The following is a 15,837-nucleotide window of genomic DNA, read 5'->3' on the forward strand; positions in this document are numbered from 1 at the left end:
ATCACTCTTTCACAAGGTGACCACAGACTCACCTTGCTTGGTTGTGCTTCAGGCAGAACAAGCAAGTGGAGTCTCAGATAGAAGTGCTCTCTACATCTCTGCTCTATGCACAGCATTGATGGTCAACTTGCGGCACGAAGGACACATCTGGCCCGCAAATGCTTACTGATAACCATCAGTATATTACTTAATTCACAAAATGGGACACAATTCCTCCATTACCACTTTGACTAATTGCTATTTTATTTGTTCTTGCAGCAGAGCAGTTGTTTTCTTAGCTGTGGCTGTACTGTTAGCTAACTAAGCCGTTGATGAAACTATTGTTGATATCACATTTTTTACGGTAATATACACCTAAAAAAATAAAAATCCCAATTAGTTTAATATAAGTTCCTTTATTACAGTTTTTTGTTAAATATATCAGAACTCCCTCTCCAATATCTAAAAATAAATATATAACATCTTCTTCAAACAACTGTATTTACTCAAGTTTAGTTTCTCGCCATAATTACATTAGAACAAACACATCATGAGATTATGTTTGCACCAAACCAGGATAACGTTACAATTGACCAACATGCAATATTTCATTTTACTGATTGAAGCTTGAGGCATTATAATGTGTATCTATAAAACCTTGGTCTTTACAGGTAATGTTAGCTGTTAGCTCCGTTATTTAATCTAGCAAGTGTTCTGCTAACAGCTAACGTAACTAGCTCTCCTCTGTTTGACTCCAACACGGATTTGTTCACAAATTTGCCACATCAAAAAAATATAGTGTGACTCTTATGGATGCTGGAGAGGATCTAGGTCCCTCCAGTCACATGCTCTGCATTCCCTGAGACAACGGGAGTGCTTCCACTCTGTCTACTTAGAAAGATTATGGCCCATGGATACATATAGTTTTGACGCCTTCTGTATGGGGTTGCATTCTAACACCTCTAGTGTAGTTTCATCCTACTGTTCCTCCAAGCGTTTTTAAGGTTGGGTCTCATCCTTATTAGTGTAATGTATAAGAGTGGACCGGATGGACTCAACGGAAATACAGTACAAAGAAAATTCACATGAACATTTTTATCCTGAAATGTATTCTCAGTGAACTTCCTGTCGACCTCCGTAAAATGTTTTTTCTGCTTCTATCAGTTATCTAAATATTCATTTTAATGCAGATCCTGTAAAATGTGTTCCAGCTGATAAAGGTACTACCCTGATAAACCTATCATTATAACACACACTGCAGCTACGTACGAGATAGTAAGCCCTGTGCTGTTGATGCTCTGATGTTGTTCTTAGGTTGAACCTTTACCAAGATATATTGTCGTTCACTCAGAAATAAAGCACTTCTAGGATTTTTAGAGGTTTTCTGTGTCGGTGTTTGTATATGAAGTTCCATTATTTCGCCAACCCTTGGAATTGATATCACATTTGTGCTCCTGAGAATCCAGAAAGTTCATATGCTGTTTGTAATGTCATGGATCAGATGTTCTGTAGAAAATCTCAAAAACCCTCCCACCAGACTTGGGTTAGCACATGCGCTAAAAGACGCACATCAAAATCCATGCAACAGTGCAGCGTATGCTAATACCCAATGGGACATCTATTTAATGGCGGCCAGCAGACTTGGACTCGGAGGCCCAACAAATTCAAGTGTGGAGTTTGAAAGATTGCGGGTTATTATGTAGCACTGTTCGTACCTCATTGCATTGTGGGAAATGTAGGATACAGTGTTTGAGGAATTTGACCTATACTTGAGGTCAGGATATGTCATTATCTACTCCTTAAATTTTGACCAATATATTTGAAATCTGTTTCAGGAAATTTGAAAGTGCAGTAATAAATCGCTTGGAACCCCTTTATTAATGAATACACACAAGTACGTGAATGCTCTTCCTTCTTTTACCTCCCAGGCTGGGTCTCAGTCGGTTGTCGTATCCATCCAGTAGACTGTCCAGGATCTTGGTGAACGTTGTGATGTCTTTGACGTTACGTGTTGAATTGGAATCTACTCCGGACCTAAAGCAAAAAAAAAAGGCAATTGCATGATTATCGACTTAGAAGTCTACATCAGCTACATAAAGAAACTTTACTTCAGTACGACTGAGAACTGTGAAGGATAACTCCATTCTGTAATCTCCACCTATAATTTAATCCTTCTAATACCAAATTTTTTTTACTGAACCTGCACTGCTGCAGGTCAAAAGTCTGTCAGCAATTTGATCTATGCCTAAAATCTATTTCAGCCGATCACATTGTCCGTCATCATCATCATCATCATCATCATCATCATCATCATCATCATCATCATCATCATCATCATCATCACAGCAGAGTTAAAACACATGTGCGTTACGAAGCAGAGAGGGCGCGGTTCCCAGGGGCTTTTGAACGATTTAGGCTCTGATTTTGATACTTCATTCTCAGCGGGTTTATGTGAGACAAGCGATTTGACTGATGAGGTAAAAACATGCAAACAGCATACTTTAAGATCTATTACATACACAGGATTATAGTTCTATTAAAAAATCAAATAGTAAACAAGTTAATCTTTTAAAATGAACAGTTTTCAATGGACACAAAGCCCTGAGCTACATTATGAATTGCAGGAGGTATTTAATCAGAATTTTGTCTTTAAGTATAGTTAATTACCCATTAACATATAGTACTTGGTACATGAGGGAGAGAGAGTCATACGAACAGTGCAATAGCTATAAACATTTGCTGTTCAAGTTAGCTAATCCATGATGTTCTGTATTGAAAGATGGTTGAATGTGGATCTGGCATAAAGTTTAAATGCTTTAAAGTTTTTCTGTTTGAAAACGATTAATCGCCGATGTTAGCTAGCTAGCTAACTAGCAACAGTATTTACAGTATCCTTAAAGACTGCTCAATTAACCTTAGGAAATGAACGATGGTTCCTCGACGCAAGTATGGTGGTACCTTAGTTAAATAGTAAAGTATTGAAAAACACGTAACTTTAACTTTTATTTGCATGGTGCACAGCTACCGCAATCGCAGCTGGTAACGTTACCTGTGTTAAGTAGCCAAGATGTTGTCCAGAGTTCTACACATTTAACTTAACTTAGAACACCATCAGTATACTCATAGTGTTTTTCCATACTTTCCATTGACACACTGAGGCACTTAAAAACATTTGAGACACAGCAATGAACTCACCCTGTTATATAGGAATTATATAGCTGTCCTGGTCTTGTCAATCTCTTATGTATGTAATTATTTGTTTGTACAGGAGCTGCATATACTGTATGGAGCTGTTTTTCTAGAAAGATATAGTATGAGGTGATACTGTGGCGCTGACCTTGTATATAAGATGTATCAAGTAGCAAACCCAAACAGGTGGAGCGAGGGGCCAGAGTTTCTACTTCGGCCTCCAGACGAGTGGCCTTCCTACCCGTCATCAAACACCACAGGTCAACTGCAGGAGGTTACAGAGTTAAAGCGGCCTGCCATATGTGGTATGGCAATCTCCAACTCAAGTGCATCAACCGCAGATGTCACACCATTCCGTACTTGGTGGTGGAGGACAAAGTCAAGGAACTTCATGGGGCGGCCAGGCTTAGTGACTCCTCATCAACCGACTGCACATCATCTCCAGCAGATATGTACACCAGGGCAGAGCAGCATGTTCGAAGACAAATTCAGCTGGACAGCTTCACAGAAGAATACCACCTACTAAAGACTGGCAAACCTATCCCTTCCAGCATTCGTCTCCTATGCCTTGCGCCTCAGTATGACACAGACTGCAACCTTATCAGAGTTGGAGGCAGACTTTGGCAGGCAGAGGACCTTAACCCAGCTGTAGTTCACCCAGTTGTCCTTAACCCCAGCCATTCGTACACCAAACTACTCATTCAACATGTTGATGCTTTTCTCTGTCACCCTGGACCTGAGAGAGTGTTCGCCGAGCTTCGTCGCACAGTATGGATCCTGCGAGGACGAGAGGCCATTAGGTTTCACCAGCACAGCTGTACCAAATGCCGTAGATGGAGAGCAAAACCTGCTTCCCAACAAATGGCTGACCTACCTGTGGCCTGGCTATTCAAGCCTGCCTTTTACTCAACTGGCATGGATTGCTTTGGCCCCTTTCGATGACGCAATGAGAAGCGGTGGGGTATTGTGTTCAAGTGCCTAACCACAAGGGCAGTTCACATTGACCTACTTACCTCTGTCGATACAGACTCCTTTTTAATGGCCTTATGACGGTTCATTGCCAGACGTGGGAAGCCAGCAGAAGTCTACTCTGACAGCAGTAACTGGCTAAGCAACAGGTCAGTTTTCGCTTTAACCCACCAGCAGCACCACACTTCGGTGGTACAGATTCCAGCCTTTCCATGGAAGCAGTGGTGTAGTCTACGTGATACGCTGGTATACGCCGTATACCCACTAGAAAATGCCAGTGATTTCCGTATAGCCTCTTAAAAATGAGCGATGATACGTAACAACATCATTTTGTGACTGCGCTTTTACGCTTTCGCCCCTTCTGTGTTAATACTTTTGGACGACTGGGGCTTCCATCGCCTGTAGCCTGTTGCTAAGCAACAGCAACACACTTTGTTCGGCTCTGACAAACCCCGCGTTTCTCTAACGTTATCAGTATTTGATCCGTCCACCATTCAAGTTCGCGGAGTGCTAAACAGGAAGCAAACATGAAACAAAAACAGACGACAATATTTAATGTTTTCCGAAGTTTTCCCCTACTACCACTACAGAAGAAGAGCCAGGTCAGGCGGCTGTTCTAAAGGTGACAGAGAACGAGCCCGGCGCTACCGCAAAGTTACCCGGTAAGTGAAATTAGCATGGTTATCATTAACGTAACTGTAGCAGGGGATAGTTGGTTAGAACTAGCTAACTTGATCAACGTTAGTGTGGTGGATCAATGGAAGAGAAAGGGAGCGAGATACTGTGTGTGTGTGTGTGTGTGTGTGTGTGTGTGTGTGTGTGTGTGTGTGTGTGTGTGTGTGTGTGTGTGTGTGTGTGTGTGTGTGTGTGTGTGTGTGTGTGTGTGTGTGTGTGTGTGTGTGTGTGCAGTCATAAACAGAACACAATGTTTATATTATCTCCTTGTTTCAGATGATGACATAGATGAGAGCTCCTGGCCAGCCTTGTGCATTTAAAACATTTGCACCATTTAATTACTATATGTTAGTTATCAGTAGTTGTCAAATAATTAGCTATTGAAAAAGTGGAAAATTGTTCTACTCTTATCTGCTTTTCATGCATTTGTTAGCCATGATGTAAATATTGTAAGCAGTTTATTAAATACTTTGAGTAAATATTGGCTCTTTTCTGCAGATGTTATTGGTAAAGACGTGTATTATGCTAATTTGTCATGGTTTAGTTTATTTCCAGGTTGTGCTCTTTGCAGCGCTACAAAATCTACCGGTGTCCTCACAGAACAACGAGTGTCTATGTCTGAGGAGTGGGTGCACTTTAAGATCCAGTCCTCAGATTCAAGCAGATCAACATCTCTGGCCTCTTTGAGAAACAAGATTAGACGACATGAGACGTCCAGAGCACACAAAATAGCCCAGGAGCTCATGGAGAAGGGTGGACAGGATTTAGTTGGAAATTTGGTGAGAGCTGTGTCAGAGACTGTGTTTGCTGAGACAGATTCTGTATTCAGAACAGCATACTATCTTGCGAAGATGAACCGACCTTTTACTGACCATGATAGTCTCATTGAGCTTCAGGAAAAATATGGTGCCAACATGGGCACTAGTCTGCACTCAAGGTACAGTTCCACAAAAATTGTAGAACACATAGCAAAAGAGATGCAGAAAAAAATAGTTCACAGTATTGTGACGTCTTCAAGCAAGTTGACTGTTCTCATTGACGAGGCTACATCTATTAGCCACAAATGTGCCATGATTGTCAACTTGAAAGCTTCAGTGGATGGAGCTACTCCTGAATTTTTGTTCCTGGAGCTGGTTGAGCTGGAGAGCCAAAGGGCAAAGGATATAGAAGAAGCTCTGCTGAACTGTTTGGACACTGCAGGCTTCACTGAAGAGTGGCTTCAAAAGAACTGGGTTTCATTTGTTTCTGATGGAGCCAGTGTCATGTTAGGCAAGAACTCTGGTGTGGCAACGACGCTGACAGCAAGGTACCCTAACCTCTTCACATGGCATTGCATGAACCACCGTTTGGAACTGGCTGTATCTGATGCTGTGGATGAGGTTCAGGCAGTCAACCACTTCAAAATGTTCCTAGAGAAGATCCACAATCTCTACAGTCAGTTCAATAAAAATTCACGAGAGCTTCTGGAAGCAGCACAAGAAGTGGGCTTGCAAGTCCTGAAAATTGGTAGAGTTTTAAGTACGCGATGAGTAGCCAGCAGTTTCCGTTCTGGAAAGGCTGTGTGGACATCATATGAAGCACTCAATAGACACTTTGAAAATGTTGCAGGCGACCAAACAAGAATCAGCAAAGAGAGACAAACTTATAGAGGCTTGGCACGCCGAATGCAAAGCAAGGAATTCCTGTGTGACCGCTGACTCATGTTTGATGCACTGTCTGAACTTGCAAACCTGTCTCAGTAACTCCAGGCCCATTCTGTCACACTCATGACAGCAGAGCAGCTTCTAAAGCGCACCATCAGAGTGCTGGCATCATTCAAAGATACCCAAGGAGAGAAATTAGAGGAGGCACTGACTGCACAAGCTTTGGGACATTTAGGATCTGTTCCCTTGGAGTCAAATGCAAAGCTCACACCAATCAATGCAAAACAATTCCTACCAAGTCTGATCAACAACTTGGAGAAGCTCCTCTCATTTGAGGGTGAAATGCTTCATGATCTCAGTGTTCTGGATACAGGCAACTGGCCATCAACCCCTGGCATACAGCATGGTGAGGCACAAGTCAAACGACTCTGCAGGCGGTTCCATCTTGGTGAAGAGCAAGCAGTTAATGGTATGAGAGATTTCCTTGAGCACCTAGACAGTGAGCCTGAAAGTTTAAAGCCACTCATACAATGCATGAAGACCATCCCTTGCAGCACTGCTGAGTGTGAAAGGGGCTTCAGTCTCATGAACAATATATGCACAGACAAGAGATCGACACTGTTGTTGTCAAATGTAAGTAATTTGATGATGATCAGCATCAATGGGCCCCCTGTAACACTTTTTGAGCCAAGGAAGTACGTCACAACATGGCTGAGAAGCCATCGCTCTGCCACGCAAGCAAGGAGGCAATGCACACCTCAGATGCCTGAGTACAAACATATCTGGAAAGCTCTGTAGACTACCAGACTATGTCTAGAAGTGTTCCATCCTTTTTTCAGGGCTTGTGGACTAACACAGTGAACCCAGTATGGACATGTTGAGTGCTTTTTCAACCCTCATTTATTGAGGTGAAGCTTATTTGTTAATTTGTTTCTTGTTTGAAGCTAATTTGTCTTGTAGCACTTCAAGGATGTTTGCTTGTTCATTTAAGCTGTTACAGTACATAGTTTGACAATGATGTATGGAAGATAATAGGGCTGAACAAGTTTGAACACATATCTGATGCATTGAAAAATGTTTAAAATGATTATTGTGTGATATTTATGCAGATCTATGCGAAACAAAGATGTTTTTTAAGTGTAGAATATGATGTGTGAGTCAGGACATCTGTAGCATGACCATATGTATTGTATAGGCCTATTACTTGAAAATTGCAGTAGGCCATATTGAGATTTTGATTAAAAAATCTGATTAATTGTTCAACCCTAGAAGATAAGTGGGCTTTTTCCATCATTGTTCATTCTTTTATTTGTTTATTGTTAACGTCACTGGCAGTTAAAAGTCACATTAAAATGCTTATAATACATTGACATGTTGATAACACATAACCAGTCTCAAGATGCATACTCTATCGATTAGTGAGTGTGATGGTGTTCATGAGGTGTTGCTTCAAGACAGGTGTCGCTCCGTGATTCGTCACTCTAGGATGGATGAGTACAATTATTACAGTATGCCCACTACAAAAAAGTAGACTACACAACTGCATGGAAGCCAATTTGCACCGCATATTGGGGGGCGGCGATGTTGGAAAGGCTGTTGACTGTCAGCACAGCGCCCTCTGTTGGCAGCACACACCATTACATTCATTAAGTACATCAGACGGCGCAGCCATTAGGGGGAATACAGAGAGCCACATCAGTAGGCGTGCGGAGCCTGGTCCAGTTGTTGCAGCGTGTTGTTGTATTTGTGTGCGTCACTGACCAATAGTAGCCTAAGTGTCTGTAAATAAGACTGAACTGAACATTATTGAGCCTTTTACCATTTAAGTGTTTTAAGAGTTAGTTAGTTAGTTAGTTAGTTAGTTAGTTAGTTAGTTAGTTAGTTAGTTAGTTAGTTAGTAGTTATTGTGCTAAACTACTAAAGCTAATGATAGCAATATTTTAGCTATGCTCTTCTCTGTATGTTGGCTATCTTTAATGTTTGCTACTCAGTTGCTGTAAGTTACAGGAGCTATATGCAGTATTTCGGAGATGTGTTGGCATTTGGTATGGTTTAATCATACTCAACTACACCTGCTACAAGGCTGTGTGTTTCTGTGCTGTTGTGTTTAATCAAGTGAAGGAGAATAACCGTATTAAAGCCTACGATGTGTTCTTACCTACACCCCAAGGAGTACGTCACTCATAGTGAAACCATACAGTCCTATCCCCACCCAGATTAAAATGTCCAGTAGCATAATAGAAAGTAATCAAAATTAGCTCCACATACCAGCTGTAATGAATGCATCAATAATTACAATCAAGTCATTTCACATATATAATTCTAAATGGGTTATTTTGAATCACAAGTACCTTTACTTAAATATAATTTGATGCGAACACATGTGTTACTTTACTTTAGTAAGATTTTGAATGCAGGACATGTAATTGTAACAAAGTATTTTTAGCATTAAGTAAAGAATATGAGTACTTCTTTCAACACTGATTGCATGCTAGGTTATTCTTGCAGCACAGCATTTCTACAAGCAACAACTATGCAGATCATTGACGTTCCAGTACTTGGATTAATATGGTTTAGAATGTTTTTCCGATTAGTCAAAATTCTTGAAGTTGATATTACTCGATACAAAATTATATCTAGTTTAATATGGATTCGCCGAATTGGCCAGCATGATATAATACATCTTGAAAAATTGTGTTTCGATCTAAACAACGAGTAAATAGTTTTCAATGTGCAAATAACTGCTAAATTGAGAGATTCATGAACGAGGGCTGGTGTGGTGCTTTCTACATGCGGATGAATTGAGCGCTCGGAGCAAAAATTACTTCTCCTTATGTTAAACGCGTTTAATTAAAGTCAGAAACAGTACATTAGCAGCAGTTGAGGATACTACTCATGGTTAAGAATAAATCCCGATAAACAGCCTTTTGTTGAAAAACATCAGATCCGTGCGCGCGCCGGTCTGCCGTCCGAGCGCTCCTAGTTAACTGATAATTCATAAAAACACTTTCCAATGAGATAAAACTTACCGTGTCTGCCACAGAATGATCAAAGGCATCAACACGGACGTGAAATATGGGCTCCATCGTCCTCTCATCGCGGAAACCTGCCGAAAAAGACGGGAAACTCGTTCAGAGCGCGCGCTATTCCACAAACCACAATGCAGCTGTTGAACGGAACACACACCGACATGTGTCTCTATAAACACACATTACACTGGCTCAGCTTCCTAACACCCTGTCAAGCTGTCTTAAAACTACCTCTGAACGCTCTGCCTGAGCCGTTGTTTTGTTCCCCTAATTAGATGTCATTATCGAGCAATTCTGCCTACCTGAATCGCGACAGGTGCCCTTTATGTTGCCTGGAGAAACTGAAAAGTCACAGTGGAGAAAAAGAAAGCTTTGTTAGAAAATGAGAGTTGTAACCCAGAGAGATGAGCTCCTCCAGCAGAGTCCCCACAGCTCCGCCTGACACTAACCCTGAGCACAGAGTCCTGATGTGGCTGAGCGCGCTCTTGGAGACATACTGAGGCGGTCCGCCGGCAGGGAAGCGTTCCCTTCCTGCTAATGAGGAATTCATTACTGCGCACGACGACTGTCAAGCGCACAAGTTGCAGAGAAAAAGCGTGCGAACATAGCACGGTGTGTTAGGTGTTATAGTTACGTGGAAACATCTATTTTGGGGAATTCAAACGTGAAGAGAGAAGACAGAAGCTTTGCAAGATTTTGATTAAAAACACAACATAAAAATTAACCCAGATACGGCCAAGTGCTTTGATTTGGGAGATAATCAGGGCCATGTATGAACCAAATATTAAGTTCTGACTAGAAGTATTATTTTTTTGTTCTGAGATTAAAATCTGAATGCTAAAGGGGGCAGGGGGGGGGGGGGGGGCAAAGGATTGCTGAGTTTATCCTGACCCTAATCCATCTCTATACTTCTCCTCAGGCTGAATTTGTGCATTAAGAACTAATGAGAAAAATTAATGGAAATGCAGTTACTTTATTTGCTAATGGTTTTCTGTATAAATTTGACTTTGTGTAACTCTTAGTTACCACTTAAATTAAGTGCAGTGACTGTGCTTCAGGAGCATGACATTTTGTTTAGCTTTTAAAGACTGTGAAGGCTTTGCTTGACACTGCAGCCTCATATTTAAAGGAAACACTTAAAACTACATGCGCAAAATGGGATTACTTACAAGCAGAGGTGGGAGAAGTACTCAGAACTTGTATTTGAGTAAAAGTAGAAGTACTCAGATCTTGTACTTGAGTAAAAGTAGAAGTACTCAGATCTTGTACTTGAAAATTAGAATTACCAGAGTGCAGGAATACTCTGTCACAGTAAAAGTCCTGCATTCAAAATGTTCCTCCAGTGAAAGTAGAAAGTACTCTCATCTAAATGTACTTAAAGTAGCGACAGTAAAAGTAGTCATTGTTTGATTGGTCCATTTCAGAATAATATCTCTGATATGTTTTATAATGATTGATCATTAAAGTGTTCTCAGAGCTGGTAAAGGTGCAGCTAGTTTGAATGGCTTTGTATACTGCAGGGTAGCTGCTGAATTTACTGCAGGTGAACTAAAGTCTGATTTAAGGGCTGATTATATTTACCATCATTAATCCAGATCTGTAACTAAAGGGATTAAATAAATGTAGTCTACTAAAAGTACACCATTTTCCTTTGAAATGTAGTGGAGTAGAAGTACAGCATACAAATTCTCAAGTTCCTCAATATGTTAAGTACAGTACTTGAGTAAATGTACTTATTTGCGTTGCTTACAACCATACCCATCAGATGCTGATATTAAATGTACATGTAAACCAATAAAACGTTTTTTGTGCATTTATCCACTGGTTAATTCATAAAGTAGCATACAGTAAAAACAGGTAGAGTACAAGTACCAAAAATTATGTACAGTACTTAGGTAAATATACTTCACGACATGAATTATTCCACTACATTTTGAAAACCAATATTGTACTTATTAGATAGAATCGGAGGATGAAACCCTCTTTATTGTCACACACATGCACACAGCAGAGCACACACAGTGAAATTGGTCCTCTGCATTTAACCCATCCTAGTACTAGGAGCAGTGGGCAGCTATTGTGCAGTGCCCAGGGATGGGGAGGGGGGATTGGAGGTGTCCGGTGCCTTGCTCAAGTTCACACAGGCAGAGTGAACTGGGACCTCTCCAAGTAGCAGTCCACTTTCCATATTTCATGTCTGTTCGGGGACTTGAACCGGCGACCCTATGATTCCCAGTCCAGGCCCCTACTGACTGAGCCACTGCTGGACACTGCTATTACTCCATTACATGTAACAAAACATTTAATTTTGGCATAATATAATGTTGTGATACTGACAATGAGTTTTTTTTTCTTTTTAACTAGCACTGCTTTTCTTACATGAAAGCCCAAAGGAGACAAATCCTCAGGTGGATTGTAGATCAACTGTTATTCCCACCACTGCGTGATCAGCAGAAACACAGCGTGAGATGAACTGCAGCGGCACGATGACCCGAAAGGTCATAAAATGTCTCCAGTAATAGTCCCTGACGGCAGCAACCTTCACAAACAGTACTCACTGTTCAAAAACACACAGGGAAACCAACATATAGAGAACGATGATCAGATGCCAGCATATGTCGGGGGGCGGGAGCAAGGAAAGAGCTATACTTACTTTATAAATACACCAGATCCAGACAATGTACCTGCTAAAGGGCAAGTGCTCAGATATTAAGAAAAACAGACATGGAGAAACTGTTCAAATTTCTAACAAATGTGATCCTTATAGTACAACACAGGGATGCTACTACTGAAAAAAAATGAACTATATTTTATTAAGAAGTATGAGTTGAGGAATCTCTCAGCCTGAGGCAAGAAGCTGCTCTTTTGTATGGAGGTACGGCAACAAATACTTCCCGGGGAGACCTGTGTTAACACTGATGCTCGGTTGGTGGTTGACATTGAATACAGTCCATGCTCATATGAGTTGCTTCATTAACAAAGAAACATCCAAATTAAATGCCTAAAGCTCTGCCACAAGGCTCTGGAACAGGGGTGTCCAAACTATGGCCCGGGGGTCAACTATGGTCCTTTGTCAATTTTGTATTGGACCTCAGAAAATTCAAATATTAAAATGGAATATGGCCCCCTCCTGAAACATGTGCTTGTCTTTTACTGTACTTCTTAGATATATACAGATCCGGGAAAAATGTAGAGACCACTCCAAATTGTTCTTAAATCTTTATCTCAACATGTCTGGCAGCCATTCCAGAGGCTGTTAAATTCCAACACAGAGAAACGTTGTCGGTAGTTTAGAGAATACAAGAAATAAAATTTAACATAATTTAACTCAAAGACGTACCTTTAAACAATAAAACAAGAGAAAATGATAATGCTGAAGTGGTCTCTGCGACTGTATATTGACAAATATAACAAAGTATTCATGTGTTAATAAGCCTATACTTTTCAAATAAATTCACTTAATTAAAGTTGAAAAAATGTTCTAAAAAATCTTAGTTGATAAAAAGAAAAGCCCTATAACTTCTTTCCATAACAAGCTTGAAAGAAACCCTTCAAACGTCCCGTTATTATAAGCAGTCTGTTTAAAGGGATGAGCTGCTGAAACATTTTGTAACAAAATAAATAAAACCCGATGGAGAGCTGTGATTCAGGCGTTTTCATTCTTAAAGCATTTTCAAGTATCAAGCATAATTTAAGTACAGTTGATTGATTTAGCTAACTTAGAACTTAACATATGAGGCAATATACCTCACCTCTAGTGAGGGGCCCAGCCCTTCATATGTTTTATGTACAGCTGCGGAAAAAAATAAGGGACCACTTCAGCATTATTATTTTCTCTTGTTTTGTTACAGACATCTCTTTGAGTGAAATAATTTCTTTTTTGTATTCTATAAACTACTGACCATTTTTCTCTGTGTTGGAATTCAACAGACACTTGAATGGCTGCCATACATGTAGAGATAAAGATTTAAGAAAAATGTGGAGTTTCTCTTTATTTTCTCCGGGGATGAATGTGGTCCCAGCCATGTTGACTCTACATGACATAGAATAATTCTTAACCCCGAGGTGTGTCAGTGTTGTGGGAAAAAAAAGAAAAAGTGAAGGAACGCTTAATGGTCCCACAGAGGGGAAATGTACATTCTGCATTTGACCCATCCTAGTGCTAGGAGCAGTGGGCTGTACGGCGCCCGGGGAGCAGTGTATGGAACGGTGCCTTGCTCAGGGACACCACGGTAGCACTTGGTCTACCGATGTGTGTTCAATGATTGTTAGCTTATCAAAATGGCACATTGCTCTGTGTGAATGATGACTTTATGTATGTAAAGTGATTTGAGGGGTTTTAAAGACTGGAAGAGATTTATAAGAGATTCTTCAACCAAAGCGTTGTCTAATTCACTCACAGTGTCTTCATTTGTGATGGTAGAATTGAGCAAGCTGCATTAGAAGTGGAGGCAGTTTGTGTTTAATTCATGGTCAAAGAAAGAGATGACATAGAAAAGACAAAAAGAGTTGTTGGGAACAGATCAGGGATGCAGTGGGAAGCAGCCATTAGCTGTGACTGTGGGCTGTTAACTCTGCCATTCAGAACCAGTAACACACTTCAGATTTTGTACATTACATTACAATTCAGTTAGCTGATGCTTTTATCCAAAGTGACTTACAATAAGTGCATTCAACCATTAAGTTACAAATTCAGAAAAAGCCAGAATCCTGCAAATTAGCTATCAATGAGCCAAACCATTGTAAGTGCTGCTGCATTCACTGCAAAAACATTTGTAATTACTACCTACTAAAGAGTCTTTTTTTATATTGGCCGACGAGCAGTGGAAACAGGCGGGTTTTCAGTCTGCCAGGGAAGATGTGTAGTCTTTCTGTCGTTCTGATATCAGTGGGAGACTTTCTGCATCATTTTGAAGATGGAGAGTGAAGCGAGCAGGCTGGAGTGTGTGATTTAACTATGTCCTGGATTTAGGAAAGGCCTGATCCATTCACAGCACAGTAGGCCAGTTCCAGTGTCTTAAAGCCGATTTGGGTAGCCAGTGAAGGGAGCAGATGAGCGGTCTAGTGTTGGAGAACTGAGGGGGGGTTTAGATCAGTCAAGCTGCATCATTCTGAATTAGCTGTAGAAGTTGGATGGCACTTGCAGGTGGACCAGCCAGGAGGGAGTTGAAGATGGGGATGACAGGAGCCTGGACCACAACCTGAGTTGCTTTATGGATCAGTAGGGTTAACCAGTTGGTGGCGAAGTACATTGGGACCTTTCTTGGGAACCGGAAGGTCATCGGTTCACATCCTCGAAAGGCCAAGTGCTACATTGGTGTCCCTGAGCAAGGCATTGTTCCCTACACTGCTCCCCGGGCGCCGTACACATGGCAGCCCACTGCTCCGAACATTAGGATGGGTCAAATGCAGAATGTACATTCCCCTCTGTAGTACCATTGAGGGTTCCTTCTTCTCTTAACTCATGTGCAACATGCAAATAAAGCAGGCGGGACAATGGAAAAAAAACCTGAGTTCTGATTGGTTGGTATTTTTTTTATATCACAGGGGAGAGCCAATAAAAAGCTTCAAATCACACTTCTTCCCACCTCCCCGTTTCACTAGTTACAAGTAATGTCAAAAGACTCCTAAAAGTGTGACAGAATGGAATGTCACTATTTCAAGTAGTATACATTTTGAGCCTCACTAGTTGACTAGTTAGACTTTTAGCGTCACTAGTACGGTCAGAGGGTCACTAGTTTATCAGAAAGCTAATACGTTGGGACTTTGGTGCTGCTTGTGCTGCTCCTGGCATCACTAGTAAGGCTTATGTAGTCAGACAAAAGTGCAACTAGTTGCTTAAAAAGAGTGACTAGTAGAAATGTTTATTCAACTACTAAAGCAGAGTGCCAAACTAGTGACCATATACTGTACCTAACAAATGCTATCAAAGAGCCAAGTAGTGTAGGCAACTGCCGTCTGATATCAAGGATATGGAATAAATACTCAAACGGCTGGCCATATGTTTCCTCCTGATGCTGTAGGGAGAAGCTGCAGGAGCGGTCGGTTGCAGAAACATCAGCAGAGAGGAACAGTAGGTGCCTCACACACAGATTATTCTATCATGAGCCGGGGTAACAACAAAGGTGGCGATGTAGATCTACACGGTTAAAGTGTATGGAAAAGCTCATTTTCATTTAATACACTCCAACCTACATGCAGCGAAAGGTAAGGGCTGTTTTGGTCAGAAGAAGTGCCGGGGAGTTGACGGACGTGTTCTGTTAGAACGTGCACGCTCCTGACAGTGCTGATGACTGGCAGCGCAGTGGACGCACGTACACTCCTGGCTCTGTAAGGTCGGAGCAGTTCATAGG

The 15,837-nt window shown here is 41.1% G+C and overlaps 1 protein-coding gene across 1 annotated transcript in view; it reads right to left on the reverse strand.

Moving 5' to 3' along the window:
• Nucleotides 1-10,010, reverse strand: part of gabra2a (gamma-aminobutyric acid type A receptor subunit alpha2a) — a 40,305-nt gene extending 30,295 nt beyond the window's left edge. Inside the window, exons 1-3 of the mRNA XM_063908066.1 lie at nucleotides 9,787-10,010; nucleotides 9,485-9,561; nucleotides 1,901-2,013 (exon numbers count right to left, since the gene is read on the reverse strand). Of these exons, the coding sequence (XP_063764136.1) occupies nucleotides 1,901-2,013; nucleotides 9,485-9,552 (181 nt within the window). The 5' untranslated portion in view covers nucleotides 9,553-9,561; nucleotides 9,787-10,010. The remainder of the gene's footprint in view (nucleotides 1-1,900; nucleotides 2,014-9,484; nucleotides 9,562-9,786) is intronic.
• Nucleotides 10,011-15,837: the final 5,827 nt, after the last annotated feature.

This window comes from Eleginops maclovinus, chromosome 19, assembly GCF_036324505.1.
Source record: "Eleginops maclovinus isolate JMC-PN-2008 ecotype Puerto Natales chromosome 19, JC_Emac_rtc_rv5, whole genome shotgun sequence".
NCBI lineage: Eukaryota > Metazoa > Chordata > Actinopteri > Perciformes > Eleginopidae > Eleginops > Eleginops maclovinus.